The following is an 18,597-nucleotide window of genomic DNA, read 5'->3' as shown; positions in this document are numbered from 1 at the left end:
CAAACCAAATCCAGAGGGAACAATGCTTCTTATAGCTGATGATGACCTATATAAATGGTTATTTCTCCTGTTTAGACAAAGAACAGAGCCTCCCCGCTGCACATATTATCCTCATTAATGTCAGTGTATAATTGACTTTCAATGGGGAATGGCTCATTGCATGCATTAACATTGTGCAGTGTGTATTAGCTGTGTAATGTTGCATGAGCAGTCCCTCATTGTCCTGCGAGCCTCCATCCTTTGTTAGTCCCCACAGTGTTTGTGAAGTTCTTCAAAGAGAGCAGGCCGGCTAATTGGACTGCTAGCGGTTAGCAAATCTTCAGTTCTGTTTGCGGCGATAGCCTCATTACATCAGGAGAGCATCAATGACCCTGGGGTCCTTACAAAAACACAATCACATTTGGAAATTGGGGTTATTTTTCACCCTATTTATAGATTTATTAGAGTGCACTGAGAGGCAGAGAGGGCCCAAAAGTGCTAGACAAAGTCAATGACTCGCAGTCAAACAGATGAACAAAATGAAATGCTAATGATTTTCAGATAATTATAATGTTGGGTACAGATGTTTTAGCCTTTTGACTTTGATAAGTATACTAATGCATGTGATATCTCCATTCTGCTCTAATTAACTAATATTTTGGGATGAATGTGAATGCATTTTTCTCCTGGTTGACTAACTTTTTTTTTATCAAGAGGCACATGAAAGCTCCTTCACTGCTTTTTCCAAGAAAGACATCATATAAAACTATAGCATGTATATTTTTTTTATTCAATGCTGCAAATAAACTGACTGAAGTTAACATTATAGAATGTAAAAAAACAACTGTCTACAGGTGCCCATTTCAATTCAATTCAACTCATTCAATTCAGTTCAATTCAAAACGATTACTTTATTACTATTTCTACTTATAACAGTCTCGAGGAGCAGATAAATGACAACACAATACATAAAAAGATGGTAACATATTTAAGAAATATTTTGTACTATTATACAATTTCATGAAAACAAGTATATGTAATAATTGTCCTTTCAGTTTATAAAACGCTGAACTGTAGTTGGTCTGTGATACGATTTCTTGTAGCTTAGATTAAAGGGAACAAAAATTGAAACCACATCATGTTCACATCACGTGCAAAAGCTCCTGCCACCATCCCATTACAGAGGAGCAGCCCTGTCTCCGCTGATCAACATTTATATACAACTAATTTGCTCCAGCAATACATTTGGTGGGAAATTTAAGGCTGTCAGGATTCACTTTTCTACTGAAATGATGATTAAATGTTCATTTATCTTCCTTGCATGCTGCAATTTGTTGATGTAACAGTAAAAAGGCCCCTGATAATATTTTCTTAGTTTGATGTTTTGTTCATAAAGAATTTGTATGTGTGCTTTTGCGTTAACATGTGGTTTAATGTTTGATGTTTTTCTTCACTTGTTTGTTTATAAAGTTGTTTATTGACTCCCCCTCTGTAAGTTAATTCATCCAAATATAATGCAGAGAACTATTTGCCAGCTAACACTACACCCAACACACAGATAAGCAGGTGTTAATGGTGTTAATGAACTGAAAACTTGTCTTCTACAAAATGTTGGACCCGGGTACCTCATGACACTGACCTCATTCTCTGAATGAGTGCTTTAAATTCTTATAAAACTTAATCAATACTAAATGAAGTTAATTTGTCCTTTTTTGTTGGGATTTTTCTTAAGGGAGCAGCCCATCTTCAGTGCCAGAGCTCATGTCTTCCAGATCGACCCGGCCACCAAACGCAACTGGCTGCCGGCCAGCAAACATGCCGTCACCGTTTCCTTCTTCTATGATGCCAGCAGGAGTGTGTACCGCATCATCAGCGTGGGTGGGACGAAGGTGGGAGCCAATCACAATACTTTTCTAAATACACTGAAACATGTACATAATACTATTCACATTTTTTACCATCACACAAAAACCCTTTTCAGACGTTCACCATGCCCTGCCCGTCCACTATTGAACAACGTTGATATGAAGAGGATGTGCAAGTCAGAGGCTTTGTGTGTGAATTTTATTACCAGAAACAATACATGAAAACGGTCACAGAAAGGGAGAGTTAGTTTTAGAGGTTGTGGTTTGCAAGTGTTTATTTTTTTTTTAACCAAGCGTGGGTTCAGTTGTTCAAGTGTTGTAGCCGCAGGATGAACTTTTCTCTGGTATCATGGTCGGGCTGAAACACATCAAGCAGTAAATCTGCTCATATTCTTTTTTAAGATGTGAAATGTTAAATGGTTTACCAATAAATCATTCTATGAGTTACTTTAAAAAAAAAAAAAAAAGCCCTCTTGATTTATTGAATGTCTGTGAAATACAGCCAGATGCAAGTTGAATGCAGGAAAAATCTAATATCATCAAATCAAACCATGAACTACTGGAGTACCATAATGTACCTTGTTGCACTGCGGTCATTATATATTATTGTCCTCATATGGTGTTAGCATTATTTGTGTATAAATCAACCCCCCCCCCTCCCTGACTCTCAGTTTATAGCCCAATCCTCTTCAGATAAAGGAGAAATACATCTGTTCTCTGTTCGCTTGTGGCTGTCATGGGGCGGGATTCATTAGTCAAAGTTTCATAAATTGTCAGCAGAATATTAATAAATGCGCTCACATCGTCAGTGCAGCATCCAAATCAACAGTGTAGCACCTGGGAATGCAAACACTAACAGCAGATCTTGTTAGCACCAAACTCAGAGAGAAAGCTGCACTTTGTAGTTATCAGCCAATTCAGCCAATCAAGCGCCGTGAGACTTGACGCTTTTGGAGAAGAGACCAAAGAACTCCACTTTTGGCAACAAATCCACCTAATCAGACCGTTCACTGGAGAGAGGTACTGAACCGGTGATTGCACAGCACTGCAAGCTTTTTAATTTTCATTTAGCTCTTTCTGTGGTGGGTTGTTTTTCTTTTTTTTTACATGCCCAGTTCTCCAGGAGACATCTGTAGAAGCTTCACAATCTGAAGACTGCGTTAACTGCTGCTATGTAATACATTATTTCTTATGAGAGAGAAAGAAAGCACTCTGCTGCCCAGGTGATAATCAGATGAAAATCTGCTGGTGGTCAAGTAAATGATACAAATTAATTTGAACAGTGCACTGAAATGAGTTTAGCATTTAAAGGTGACAGAAATAATTCTTGTACTTCTGTCAGTTCATGAAATTGTGATTTCCTTCTCCTAGAAAGTGACCTTCCTTTGAATACAGCCTTTAAACATGTATCATTAAATGAATTTCTCTGAAGCATGCAACTGTTGCACCCACCTTGTTAAGATAGAATTGAATTTAATAGCAGTCTTAATTAAATACTTTTTAGTTTAGAAACACACATGATCAAGACCTATTGTAGATGAAATGGCAATATGTTTTCGCTATTATCATTTTACATACAGTATGTATATCATTTTAAACAACATGTTAAGTACGAGTGACACGTGATCCAGTCATCTAGTCGGGTTGAATTCAAAGCTCCTGTGAGGAACTTGTGTTGAGGTTTTGCTAACCAGCACAGACGAAGCTCTACCTCTTATCTCTTTACTGATCTTGTCCTGAACTGTGTAAGTAGTGTTTAAATCAAAAAAATCAGCCTGCTGTGTTTTTTTAAATCAAATGTATCAACCATTTGGAATCTTTGCTTTGGAAAATTTCTGCACAGCTGTTTGATCAGACACCTACGCCATGCCATCAGTTACAAGCATTAAAAATAACTACGGTACATAGAAATAAAACATCTTCTCGCTGGCAAGAATATAATCATACAAACAAATTAAACAAATCCAGAATGTTTCCCTCCTCTCTGTATCTCAGATTTATTTAAGAATGAGTATCCATAATCAACACGTGTTGATCTCTGTTCCCTCTCTGCTTTTATAAAATCTTCTATTTCTTGTAGAATCATGTTGTTTTTGTTACAAAGTTCCTTTTTGCTGTTGTGGAAATGTATCCAGTTTTGAAATGTATGTATTCATTTCTTCTTTTGTACTTTGTGTTGTCAGGCCATCATCAACAGCACCATCACCCCCAACATGACGTTCACTAAAACCTCCCAGAAGTTTGGGCAGTGGGCCGACAGCCGGGCCAACACCGTCTACGGGCTGGGCTTCTCCACGGAACAGCAGCTGCAGCAGGTGACCAACACACAAGTAGACACACACACACACTTCAGCAACCTTTAAACAGAGTTATTCAAAGCGTCTTTCAAACATTAGATATTTTTCCGTAGAGGGCATAGAGAAAAGGATGCATGTGGGCAACTACACTGATGTCCCTGTCTGCTCCATTTTAAATTCTTAGTTACACTTTAATCCTGATTCTGTCGATATCATTTGCTGCTGGTTTAAATTTCAACAAAAAAACATCTCCAGCAAGCATTTTCAAACACAATTTAATGCAGATTGTTTTTCACTTCGCCAAGATTTTCATTTTAAGCTGGCAGAAAACATGACCTTTGCAGAACACGAGTCTGCCAACATTCTTTTTTTCACTGTCTGTAAGACGCTGACAAGACTGATTGTAGGAAAACATGCAGATTGAGATCTAAGAAGAGTCCAAGGTCACAGAAGTTGGACAATGCAGTATAAATCAACCAATATTCTTGTTACCAATGAATGAAGCTGCATTGAACACAAGTGCTATGTACATTATGTATGTTGTGTTGAATTTTTAGGCTTTTCTTGTCAGACAGAGATTGACTTTGTCTGTCCTTGTGCAGTTTGCGGAGCAGTTTAAGGAGGTGAAAGAGGCGGCCCGTCTGGCCAGAGAGAAATCTCAGGAGAGGTTTGAATTAGCTAATCCTGCACTCAACATCGCTGCTCCAGAGGTAAAGCACCCTTCATCTTCCTCACAGTTCTTGTGTGCTGTCCTAAATGTTCAAGCGTATTTGCTATTTTGAGCAAATGTAAGAAAAAATGCTCAAATACACTTAAAATAATCCAGTTTAAATTGTATCAGTTGTATTGCATTGGGCTAAAGGATGAGATTTAAAGGCTTATTGAGCCAAACTAATGAAATAAAATAAATCAAGATTCCAAAGTGATAAATGTATTCATGTTAATTTATCAGTCTATTATGAGGTACCAGTATCCTAGTGGTTAGTGCACGGGTCTTATGTACAGAAGCTATAGTCTTCAAAGCGAGTGGGCCGGATTTGAACCCAGCCTGTGTCTACCCCGCTCTCTCTCCCTGATTTCTGAGTCTTTCCACTGTCCTATCACTAAATAAAAGCATACAAAGCCCAAAAATAAACCTTAAAAAAATCTTGCTTTCCAATGGCTGATCTGAAAAAAATAAAACACTTATTTTATATTTTGAGACCATCCAAATGGTTTGGATTTTCCAGAGTATACTTGACATTGTTTCTGGAAAGACAGCGCTTTAGTGTTTTGTAAATTGAATTTTCAGATTCCTGTGGTTCCCCATGAATAACGCCTTTGTACTTGCACATTTGCATCCACAGTAGCTTAATATTGGTGTCTCTCTATGTGTTATTCCACATTGCATTATGGCATTGCAGAAGGATGAGAGGCTCTCTGGCGCCAATGTTAAATCTAGCACTGTTACGCCTCTGTTACTACCTCCAATGGCAGGTTAGCCGCAGAACAGCTTCACAACACAATTCTGCCTTTGTGCATTACATATTGCAGATGAGGCTTAACAAGGGCACACATATCCTGATGGATGGATGGATGGTGAAGGATGGATACATGGAGATGGATAGATAGCTAGGTGGTACGGATAGTAGATATGAATGATAGATGGGATGGATGAATTTGGATGGATAGATTGAGAGGGCTGGATGCATATATGGAGATGGATGGATTGATGGTATGGATGATAGATGGAGATAGGGATGGCTGTATGGATGGAAGGAAGGATGAGTAGAATGATGGAGGCAAATTAAAGGAAGCAAAATAAGCTGTGATGAACCTTGTATGCAGACATCATTAAGTGGTGATTTAAAAATAGCTGGAATCTGAATAGCTTGAAGTGCAAGTGTTTGCTGATTATTGCATCACAACCTTTGAATAAGGATGGAGAGCAGGTTCAGGTTGCAGTATAAGGACGTGGGAGCTCATAGAGATATGATGGTCTGTCAAACCCCCGAGACAGAGCATCGCAGGGATATTATGATGAACTCTGTTTCTATTTTGAACATATACAGAATCACCAGGGATTAGATGGGTCCCCATCTGGCCGCTTCATTATCCCCCCTTTGGTTAACTCCATTAAAAGATATCATGCATTGCAAAATGAAGTGAGGAAGAAGAGACTCTGGCGCTGAAGGTGTGTGGATGGACAGTAATGGCTCAGACTGAGAGAAAGAAGAATGAGGGATCAGGAAAACTAAGAGGAGAGAGCAGGGACAGGGGGAGGAGGGGGAGCTTAATCATGTATAATTGATGGAATCTGGCTGCTGCTGAAATGACAATGGCCTTTATTCTGCCAGCGATGGCGATTTCTTGGCGAACTTGATTACTCTGTGGTTCAATCGAAGAGGTAAAAAAATGTCCCTGCAGTGGAACTTTTTTCATCCTTCACATTATCGTCTTCACATAACTAGCTGCCCCTGAGTGACCTTACTCACAGAGCGGTATTTTCTGACATTTGCGACATTCACTAATACGCACCCTGTTTTTGTGGCTTTGATTTAATTCTACAAACATAGAGGAGACCGTGTCACACGCTGACTTTTGCAAAGCTTTAGAGCTGCTCTGCTCTGTTTATGAGATATTTCTGTCAAGTATTTGGATTAAGAGAGTGTTCAGCTGGCTGGGTTTTTAAAGTGTGTGTTTAGGGTATAGAGATTCTAACAAAGAAGCACTCAGCAGCTCTGAGAGACTGCAGAGTCATACTGCAAAGCCTGACCTCTCTAAAACTATCAGATACATTCTGATGTTCTTTTGTCTGTGTATGAAGTGTTGTAGAGAGAACAGACTGAAATATTGTTCCTGTTGATATGAGGGAGTTTAGTACCGTGTGAGACAAATGTGCGGTCTGTTCAGTACACACAAGACCAGGTTCACTTAATACTGCTCGATATTTTTTAAGGCCTTTGATAATTGAGAACAGACTACACATTGTTAGATATCCCTCGCTTACGCTAGTCACTAACCATGACATGTGTTGTTGGTTTTCATCAAACCACACTATCCTGACTAGCTCCTGCTCTCTTTTAAAACTAACAGGTTTCAAAACATAAACCTGTTGACGCTCGTATGCGTATGAATAAAGATTTCTTCCTTTTCATTGACAACACCTGCATTTAGATCCATGTTTATTGACGTAAAACACAACCTTAATCCCTGGGACTCCCTTGTCACATCACATCCGGTTGTCTGTTTCTATGCAAACTTACAAAAAGAAAAAAAAGAAATTCACTTTGCAGACGCACATCAGAGAGTAAGTACAACACTAATCCATTCATACACAGCCAACGAAGCAGCGGGAGCACTGCGGGAATAAGTGTCTTGCCCAAGGACACATCGGACATGTTGTTCAGCTGGGGATTGAAAAACCTGACCTTCTGGTTGAGAGGCGACGACTCTACCAACTGAGCCACAGCCGCCCTTTACTACAGGAGTTAATTCATACATTTTGTTTAAAAAGTTATTTTCCTACAGTTTGATTCACTTGGCTCTCCAACCTGCAAGTTAATTTTTAAGTGCAGAGCTGAAGTACACACAGAGTTCAGGGTCAGTGAGAGAACAGCATGAAATGGTGTTACATCCAGTTACTACGGCAACCAGCACATCATCATGCATAAACACAAATTGACTGATTAGGCAAACACATGCGCACACACACACACACTCACACACACACACACACACACACACACACACACACACACACACACACACACACACACACACACACCTGGATAGAGCTGCAAGGTCAGGCAGGCAGCACGTAGAGTTTTCTAGATAACACAGGGCTCATTGATTTTGTGTCAGACGGTGCACACTGTGGTTCTTGTGTTTATTATCACATTTTCTGACTAAACGACCACTGTACATTGCTGACTGTCTGAACCTGTGTATTCTATAAATAATAGCCAATCAAAGGTGTTGAGCACACAATGTTATTGTGGTTGTGAACTACAGCCAAGTATTGATGAAAGCATCAGTGAGCCGTTTACAAGTTTAGAGCTTCATTAAGGCTTTTATCCCAAGCTGTGTGTTCTGTTTAAGGTTGAACACAAACCCTGGTCTTACTGTGGGCAAGACCAAGAAAACTGTGAAAAAAAAAACTAACAGTTTCTTTTTATGTATATCTGAATCTGAATGTGGTTTATTGACAAATAAATTCCAAAACAAGAGATGTCTTGTTTTGATGCAAAATAATAAATGTAGAAATAGATGAGAATTGTTTCTGTTACGCAAGAGAAGAGAACAACACAGAGGAAACAACAATATCAAGCAGTGAGTACATACTGCCCCATTAAATGAGGAAAAAAACAACACAATTAAAAAAGGGGGAAACTATGTGTGTGAGGTCTGTTGTATGGATACAACTTAGACCATCTACTCTTAAGAAACTGACATTTCTCAAAAAAACAGGGAAAATATAAAGCAATATTATATAGAATATGTACATTAGGTGTCTTGAAAGAAACTGTTTACAATATTTATTGAAACTTTATTAATGTGTTTCTAGCAAACACATAAATTCAAGATGCAGAAGAAGACATTTTCTATACTGCAGACACACTTAAACCCACCACAGCCACTTTTGAACTGCAGAACGAAAAACTGATAAATTGCATAAACAAAAATCGCTGGTCTACACAGTAATGAAAACAATCTTTATTTAAATGTTTGCTGTGTGTTGCTTTCGTCTCCACTCAGGGTATCAGTATGTTTTGCATCAAGTTCAGCTGGTCAGTTGCAGCGTGGTCAGTGAGCATCTCCTGTACAGCAGAGCTGAATGTGTGCAGCCTCGGGCTGAGTGTGCACAGCACATATTCTGCCTCTAAAGGCAGCAGGGGATCAGCATGCAGTAAAGCTGCAGCTCTCAGGCTTATTTGCAGAGCTCAGAGATAAGATGGAGGAGGAGATGGTGAGGTTCACAGAGCTAAAAGACAAAGAATGATAAACAGAGTGATGCCGAGAGAGTTATAGAACTGACAAGTGAAAAGACAATGAACAATTGAATGATATAGAAGACAATATATTCATGTATTAGTATGCCCATCATTGCAGAGTTTAAGTGAAGCCTCCTTAGTGGGAATTTCAAACTTTACCATGTCATTGTGTATGTCAAAAGAAGAAAACATCTACAAATATTCCTGACAAAGAGGAGAAAAGGTCTTCAAATGCAAATGACAAGCTGAAAATGAAACACTTGTTTTTTCCCTTCAAGTTAATCTATTACATGTTTTCTGCCTAAAATCCACAATTCTTGGATCAGATACACAGTTCATTCATCTTTATTTTAAGTGATCAATAACTTGCTGTTTTAAATTAGTTCAAATTAAAACATGTGCAATATAAAATGTGATGTTGAGCTCAGGAATGAATGTAAGGGACAACTAACCCTAACAGGAAAGGTAAATAAATGCACAGAGTAGAGACAGGTAACTGCTGTCTTAATTTGTGCCTGCTGATTGGATCCTTTTTCCTCCTCACAATCATGGTTTCTATGCAGAGGCAGACAGAGCACACAACCTACACTCAATATTTTAAAGCTCAGACTTTTCTTTAAAGCCAGCTAAAGAGCATGTGTCTCTGTGTCTATGTGTGTTATCTGGTGGACAGATATTTTAGTGGAAACCTAAGCGTGCACCTCTGCTGCACGGACAGATGAATAAATAAAGCAGGTTTGTATTTTCAATGATATGATGAGTGTGGAAACAGGAGCTTTATAAAGGCTCAGGGAGCACATGGAATGACGCGTGGATAAATAAGTAAACAGTGTAGATGTACTTAAGTCCAAAAGTGTTGCAGAGACCTCACGATGAAAGCTTTCTCGAGAAAGTTGTTTAATATTTTAAGTATCTGGGGTTCCATCCAGACTCCTCCCTGGACCCCAAAAAAAATTATTCTTAATGTCCCTGCTAAAGGGGTTTGTGGTTTGAAAAACAACTTTCTTCACATGTATGGTCTTTACATTAGTACAGATGTCATAAATGGATGTCTTGTAATTTTTTATCATTTCTGATTCACGATTGATAAATAAAAATGTACTCTTTCTGCACCAAGCGGGTTACTAACGATGCTGCTAGGTGCTCTCTTCTGTTGTTTCTGCACTTCCCTGTGCATCATCTGTGCACAAACTATGATCTAGCATGGATTGTGAATCAGATCAAATAAAAAACATAGTACCTAATGCTTTATTTCAGCGATCTAACTATATTTTTTCTCTTTCCCCACATTGTGCCCCGTCCTCCCATTCCTTGATGCATCACTGGACTTTTTCATCTCCTAGATCTCCCAGGTATGTAAATCAAAAACAACACAAACCCTTAAACGCAAAGACAGATGTCTTCTTTTGTATAAGAGACTAGTGGTGTTCATAGTAAAAAGCGTCTTCGCGCTGCATGGACTATCAATAATTCATCCGTAGTTTGATTAAAGTTGACTTCAGACCAACTTGAGCTTCAAAGCACAGCTGGTGTAGAGTAAAAGCTTTGTTAGTGATGGCCAGAGCGACACAAAAGCAGTCTCATCCTAATATTGTCTCTAAAATGTATACGGTGTGGCAGAATGCAGATAGAGTTTTCCTTTTCACCCTTATCAAAATTTTATAAACCTACACTTTTAGAAAATATAAAATGGAAATAAAAAAAAAAAAGACAATACGCAGATGTTCTTTTAAAATTGAAAAATCCTTTGAACTCTGGCTGATTAGTTGTTTGTTGTTTGTAGGCTCGTGCTCTTGTGTCTCTGACTTGTTTCCACTCAGCCTGTTAGTGAACAACATACTGAAAAACTGCTGTAAATTTGTAATCCCATTTATGACTTATACATGATCCACAGTATGAATTATTCAGGGATATGCTCAGTCGATCCGTTGGCTTTGGGGCCAGACTGGAGTTATCTTGGCTTTGATTTTTTTCCCCTGCTCTCTGGACACGGTGCTCGTCCACATCAGTGGGGCTGTGCGTTTTATTTCAATATCATCCATAAGGACAGACGGAGAACTGCTGAGCTATAGATAATAAACCGTCCTCCTCAGGGGAACAAAACCAGGCTTCCTCAAATTAATAATACAAGCTCTTTTCAACACTGAGTGCAGGCTTCAGATGCTTCAGTGAGGCACTCAGCTGTTGACAAGTTCAGGTTTTAGGTTTCCACTCAAGAAGAAGACAGAAGGCAGCAGGGGTTCAAAGTTTGGCTCAAGACTATTCATCTTCACGTTTTTAGAAAGGAGTCAGGGCAATCTTAAAGCCCACAGCCTCAAAACGTTCACAAAACTGTGATAATAAGCCTCAACCCATTTCTGAACAGCAGGGAGGGAAAATCTGAAAGCAGATTGGATAGATGTGCCTGTGCCAGACTGGAGTGAAGCCATCTGCATGCAATAATGTCATACTCCAAGTCTCCACTTCACATTCAAGAAATATTAATGATTTTTTCTTTACTGTATCATTTTATACTGTGTACTCCTTTCAAGGGCAAACGGGAAAAAGCAGATATAGCCGTTAAATAATGCAAAAAGCATGAATGAGTTTGAAAGCTCAACCTGCAACTTTCTCAGCATCCAAATCTGTATGAACATAATGTAATACTGTCCTGATGTTATAACCAGGCTGCAAGCAGGGTACGTGCTTATATGAGACACCAACTGTGCAGATGTTCAAAATCACTCTGTGATATTAGCAAGGTCATTCTAGACACTAATTACTGTCTGAGTTATTTTAAGACACAAGTAGCTCTGCACTGCAATGACTGACATTTAAACAGAAACAGTCGATGGACCACTGACCAATTTATCCGTGCAAACTCCTTTAAAAGTTTACAGTCATGCTTATTATTGTTATAATTAATTATGTTAATTAATTAATGTCAAAGTGTAATGTTAAACTCTACCGTTTAGATTATTTTGTTCAGTTCTAGTTTCAATTGAGTTTTAAATGTATTTCTAAGCAAAATTTGTATCATGATAAATAAAAACAACAATAACAAAAGTAACAAAAATGCCACTGATCAACTCTGAGTAGGTTCCAGAGTTCAGCACGTACTGCACTGTTTTTCAATGTGCCTTAGCTTCATCCCCAGCTGATCTCACTCACATTTATGTCTTCTCACCTTTATTCAGTTTAGTTAATTGACTATGCCTGATTTAATTAACATCCCCTGACATAACTCCCTGCGGAGTGGCCTAATGCAGCCCCTTCATCTTGAGTAACGTTCGACAAAAAGTATGTTTTTATAGTATGCCAAACAGATGATATAAAACTACCTGGAGTTTTACTCAGACAAACGATGAATCTCCACTAGCACACGCCTGATACGGTCTGAATGAATGAATGAGGAAATGAAACCTTGTTTCTGGCTCTGTAAAGAGGGAGGAGGCGGCGAAAACCTGCTCCGGACCAGGTTATGTTCACAGACTCGGTTACCATAATAACAGACTTGGAGCTAAAGTTACCTCTCTTTCTGTGACAGGCTGGATGTACTCCTCTTTCTCGGTTTTGAGTGACCTCCCTTTCTGAAACAGAAAAACCCAAAGTTTCCCTCATCACAAAGGTTAACAGACTCAGGCTTTCACTAAACCAGACTTTTGTGTGAGCTTATTTGGGGATTATCCTAATCATTATTACCTAATTATCTTTCAAAAAAAAAAATTAAATCCAGCTGACAATCATATAACTACAACAGCTCAAACTAATTAAAGTTTTTAATGAAAACACTAAGACATACATTGTGGCACTATCAGGTATCTGAAGTCACACCGAGTTCCACCTGTAGTCTCACACAGAGTTGAACCCGCCTTTCAGCCTGGTCGTCAGGGTATCATATCTCAGCAATCCTACATCTCTGCATGACTTCACCGTGTGCATATTTATCAAGCACATAATCACCAGATGAACTATTTGCATAAGATCTATTCCTGTTGAATCTAATCAGATCTGTGTAGCAGCTGGACTCCACACATTTCTCTGCATGGAGCCCGTCTACAGGAGCCCAGATGGAACATGTCAGTCCTCGACTGGTTGAGCTCTGTCCTTGCCTGCTGCTGTGACTTGTCTTGTTTTCTTCTGATGACAAATCTGAATACAGTGACAGTAATGAATCTCTTGAATTCAGCTTTGTCTTGTATCAACAGTATCCACCATCATATTGTGTTGTATTTAAACAATATGTCATTTTGAACAGCCGCTCTTAGTAAAATCATGTAGTGCAGAAAAGAAAGCACTAATTGTAAAGTTCCACATGCTCCTGACGTCTAAAGGGAAAGTTTCTTGGAGAGGACTCTTGTCTCCTGTAACAGGAAAACTGCAGTGTAGCTGATCCGGATTTATTTTGTAATCCCAAACAACTCCATAGAAGGTTTTGTTTCTCCAGTTTATAGCACTTTAAACACAATAGGGTTCTTGTGTTTCAAACCTTTCCTTTGGTTTCCTTTCAGTAGGGTTAGTGCAGCTACAGAAGGAACTTCACGCCATATAAGCAGAGCTGTGACTGATTTCCTTTCAGCCTTGTAACAGAGCTTATGTCTTGTTTGTGTTTTTGGTTCAGGAGTTGTCAGAGGACCGCCATTCTCCACCTCTGCTTACAGTCAACGGGCCCGGAGAGGAAAAGCTTTTCCGCAGCAAGAGCGCCGAAGTGGAGCTGACGGTGGAGAAGGAGAGGGTCAAAAAGATGCTGTCAGAAGGGTAATGAGAATGTTTTTCTTTGCTTCAGCAGCAACATTACTGCATCACCAGGCCTCATGTTGTCTTCAGAAAATCTGGCTTAATAGCTTCTAGAACTTTAGGATCACCTGGTAACATTTCTTTTTAGGTGGTTTGGTGAAGGGGATACAAGGATTTATGTCATATTATTTCCTTTTCTCACTCAGTGAAATGGCGATTTGTCCTTGGAACAAAACATACTCATTATCAAACGACCATTTAGCATCAAAGAATCTTACACAGTCGGTAATTGCCGAGGCACTTGTGAAGTTTCTTGTGGGGTTTTTTACAACCGTTGTTTTGGCAAACCATAAAAGATAGATGACATTTTCCGTTTTCGTGAAAAAACCTTCCTGATTCCTGCGGGTGCTTTCGCTTCTTGTCTATTCTGACCCTCAAATCCTCTGCACATCAGAAGGTACTTCACATCAGCAAGGCCCCAAAGAGAGCAGACATGAATCAGCTACAGACTGCTTCTATTGCTTTTGAAAGAGGGTCAAAGATCAAGGTGCTATGTTATGATGAATAAAGAAATATATCCAACCTGTATGCATACTCCGTGTAAAGTGCGTTCTGTTTAAGGGAAGCTGCAGTACTCATTATAGTACAAAGAACAATAATGTGTTTGCATGGACTAATACAATGAGGAGTGGTTCACTGTAAATACATAACTACACGTGCTAGTTTTTAACTGTCAAATCTGCGCCTCCTCTGTTTCTAATGTTAATTTCATAATCATCCTCGTAACCCCCTGAAGAAGCAGCAGAAGTTAAGTAAAAATGTGCAGATACTACTGTCCCATTTTTGGGTGTTAAATTAAATATCCAAGAAGTCTTACATGTCACTTGTTATACCACAGGGCTTTCATCTGTTGCTTGACGGGCCTCTTTAAAATAAATTTGGGGCACAAATTAAGAGTACACCCAGCACTCCAGACATCATTACTTCCACTGCTTCTTGTATTTTACATTTATCAGAAGGACACTGAGAACTTTTTACATTTAGATGTAGTTAAAGCCTACAATCTCAGTTACAAGTAGTTTAGTTTGTTTTGGATACTATGAACACAATATAAATATTTTTGTTCACCTTCTGTGGAGATACATTTCTTCCTTTTGCATTCCATAATTGTTCCTCTCCGCTGTTTTGTGAAAAGTGTTCTTTGGGGTGTACCAAAAAAATTGGACCTGACAGCTCTGACAGTACTGGCTTTGATACATTTTGCATGAGTACATTTATGAGACAGCATACTTAACATCTGTTTAATCTAGCAGGTTTATTTGACATCTAGAGCAGAAAGACTAACAAAGGAAACACAAAGAGCGGAGACAGTGTGCACTGTGAATTTACGCTCAAAGCTTCTGATGTTTATAAAGAATACTTGGCCAGCAGAACAGGAATAATGACATAAATCTTTAATAATAATATACCAAAAAGTTAGAGCCGCAGCCCGCAGATGAATGTGTGGGAGTCGTGATGAGGAATGCATCCCTTGAAAGTTTCTACAGAGGTTATGATCCTGTCTCAGCGTGGCTACATGAGCAGAGCAGTATATGCTTCCAGCAGTTTAAGGAGCTCTACACAGTGAATATAACTTACTCCAACCATTTAATACATGTCTTCTGTTAAGAGGAGAAAAGGAGAAAACAATTACAATATCATCAAAAAAACAATGACATTATGATTTAAAAACACTTAGAAATCATTAAACTGATCCAAAGAAGTGTACATATCTGGTAAGGCTTTTAAGATATTTTATTTTATCAAAGTCTCTGTGAGAATTGTTAACTTTTACACAACAGTTAGTTCTGACCAAGTAATCTGATTAGACAAGATGAATTCCATACCGTAAGTGATCATACAGTATATTGGGATTTCACACTAGCAGAAATCTCCTGAAAAACTCACGATATTTCCCGGAGGAGCTGTAGGCTACATGTGAACACAAACAGCCAAATGTTTCACTCATACTTCACCCGGAGTTTCTCCTGCCAGACCCCTAGTATTGTTTCCGCAGCAAGTCCGAGTGGGCTGATGTGAGAACGCAGCAGGATATTTTCCGGAGAATTGAGCTCGAGACAATAGAGAACAAACCATGTGACGTATTTTTGTAGGCCAACCCGGAAGTAGCATCGCCATGGGGTCTAACGAGAATTCGCCTATGGGATTTTTGCATTGGATTTTGGATCATTGCAGAAAATAAGCTCTGTGGCAAACGCACGTTTCTGAAGCATAGGCAGGATAATCTTCACAGATGAACATCGTTTTTATGATGTTTTTACAAATAAATGAACATAAAACTAAGTAGCTGATCAGTTGTAACCATGGAGACCAACAAAATAGCAAGAGTGAAGGAGAATGCTTGGGTTGCTATGCAACAGTCCAGTTTCAGTGAAGTTGTGGAACTAGTTGCGTTGGTGGAGCATAAAGTTATGTGATGTTGATTATCACTTTTGAATACTATTTGCTACTTTAAGAAATTAAATGTAAAAATAATACCACACTCATAGCTGAGATGTACAATATCACTCTTCCTCATGTGATAGTTCATTTAAAGTATCTATGAGGCTATTAGGCCTATTCATTCAAATATCACAGATGTCATTAAATATGAAGTCTTCTTCTAACATTAAATGTATCATGTCATCTCTTGCCACTCACTCATCAACTGAAAACTGTTTTCAGGTTGTTTAAACGAAAAACTTTAAACAAACCAAACAGAACAGATGACCTGCGCAGCACAGGGAGCAGGTTTTGTAGTGCCAGACTTCAGGATTTATTCAATAAACAACAGAAAGTGTTATTCATCCACATAGCAGACTGGTGCCCACTCTACAGCTGAAAGGCTTTCTGGAACAAGAGCTTCTTTTTGACACATTATCAAAGAACTGACAGCATGAAATTAAAAAATATTTTCTGGATTGGAAATCTCGGCAGAAAGAAGCATTACAAGCTCTCTGCCTCAAACTGTTCAAGTCAAATTCTGGTCAAGACATAGTTGCCTTTTTACACAATTCAAATTTAAAAGCTTTTTCTGATTAGTATTTTGGTGGAAACAATGAACACAAATATAGTGTATAAATGGTCTTCAGCAGCATTAAACACACAGATAATTATCAGCAGTTCCTCGTGCACCTGATCAGAGTATGCTGACAATTGGCTGGGTTGTTTAAGCGTGATAGTTCCTCTCTTCTATAGCCTACCACACAGGACCAATAAATAAAGTCTCTAAATAAAGGCATTAAAAGCCCCCAAATAAACATTATATAAAAAGTTTACCTAGGAAAAAGGATAGATAATACATTTGCTGCTATGTCCTCATAGTCATCAAACATGCGCCTGTGGGGGAAAACTTGTTATCTTATCTGGACAACTTTAAGTTTGTGATTCGTGCACCTGACTGCGGGCAGAATTTATATAAAAAAAACTGATATAACAAAGCCAACACACTAAGATGGAAGATGTAATTGTTCAATTGTTACTGTCATTTGAAATTAATCTCTTATTGATTTAGGTTTACTAAGCACTCTGTTCGTAAGCGGGACCTCCAATCACAGTGCTGGAAGATAAGAATGTTTCTGCATAGAAACAGCAGAGACAGAACATTCTGATAGGGTGACAAATTGGCCTCTTTCATTAAACCTGTTACATGCCAACACAAACTAATAGGCCTGTTTTTTGGACTTATTTTGTCAGAGTAACTCTTATTGAGGATATTTGGAGACTAAAAGCAAGGAAACACAGTTTTGTTAAGCAGCAGTGAGTGCTGCTAAACTAAACGAAAGAAAGCTGCTCTGTAAGATTAGTTCTTTGGAAATATTCAAAGTTAAACTAAAAGAGCTGTCAGTGAGTCACATATTTAAGATTGAACTATTAGCTAGAAGTTCAGTCTGCTTTAAAAACACCCCGCTGGTTCTGTCTTGGCTCTATGATGTGTGATTATGTCTGAATTTTGCCGCCTTTTATTATCATCATTATGGTGCCTATTATTGATCACTCAACCCTCAGATCACTCTGAGACCTAGAAGCAGAAAAACACTCATACCTGGCTGCTTTACAGTCTATTATCCCAACAGTTTTATTTAATGATTGTCATAAACCCATGAGGGTTTGTTTTTTTCTCCGGCTGCTATGGTGAGTGGTTTTATGGTTGCCAAGCTATTAGTCTGTCAAAGACTCTGTTTCCTAAACTCCATGTTTTCATAAGAAAGCTCCCTAGTTTATTAAATATCACCACTAAAACCTGACCTTTACCGTCAGACAGCACCTTATCTCCTCTCCCAGGTGTTAATAAAAGATAAAACATCACAGGTGGCGATGGATTTCTTCTGCCTTTCCTGTTGTCTCTGTGTTAAAGGTGCATCATGTTTTTTTCTGTTCTGTCACATGTTGTAAGGTTCACATTTCATTTATGTAGCATTCAGCAAAACAAGGTTTTAGAAAGAATACAGAGTAGACCCTTTAAGCTACAACCAAAAAAACAAAATAAAAATAAACAAACCCATTTTTTATGAAGTACAGAGTCTGAATGTAGGAGCCCCACATCCTGAGGTAATGAGCTGCTCTGTAGGCTGCTGGCACAACTGCGGATAATTCCTTCCTGTTTTTTTATTTTTTTATTTTTTTTGACGAAATACAAAGGGGTACTGTTTTTTTTTTGTTTGTTTTTTAAACATAGACTTAGACTTATAATTAGCAGCACTGTTCTGACCCGGCTTTTGGCATTTG

At 38.6% G+C, this 18,597-nt stretch overlaps 1 protein-coding gene across 1 annotated transcript in view; it reads left to right on the top strand.

The window, feature by feature from the left end:
• LOC110000546 (homer scaffold protein 3) overlaps nt 1-18,597 on the top strand; it is a 50,362-nt gene that overhangs the window by 15,502 nt on the left and 16,263 nt on the right. The window contains exons 3-7 of the mRNA XM_065955749.1: nt 1,712-1,868; nt 4,028-4,159; nt 4,744-4,851; nt 5,433-5,441; nt 13,715-13,851. Coding sequence (XP_065811821.1) covers nt 1,712-1,868; nt 4,028-4,159; nt 4,744-4,851; nt 5,433-5,441; nt 13,715-13,851 — 543 coding nt within the window. The remainder of the gene's footprint in view (nt 1-1,711; nt 1,869-4,027; nt 4,160-4,743; nt 4,852-5,432; nt 5,442-13,714; nt 13,852-18,597) is intronic.

Source organism: Labrus bergylta, chromosome 6 (assembly GCF_963930695.1).
Source record: "Labrus bergylta chromosome 6, fLabBer1.1, whole genome shotgun sequence".
Classification (NCBI taxonomy): Eukaryota; Metazoa; Chordata; class Actinopteri; order Labriformes; family Labridae; genus Labrus; species Labrus bergylta.
Note: the sequence above shows the minus strand (reverse complement) of the source record. Positions and strands in the feature narration are given on the sequence as shown.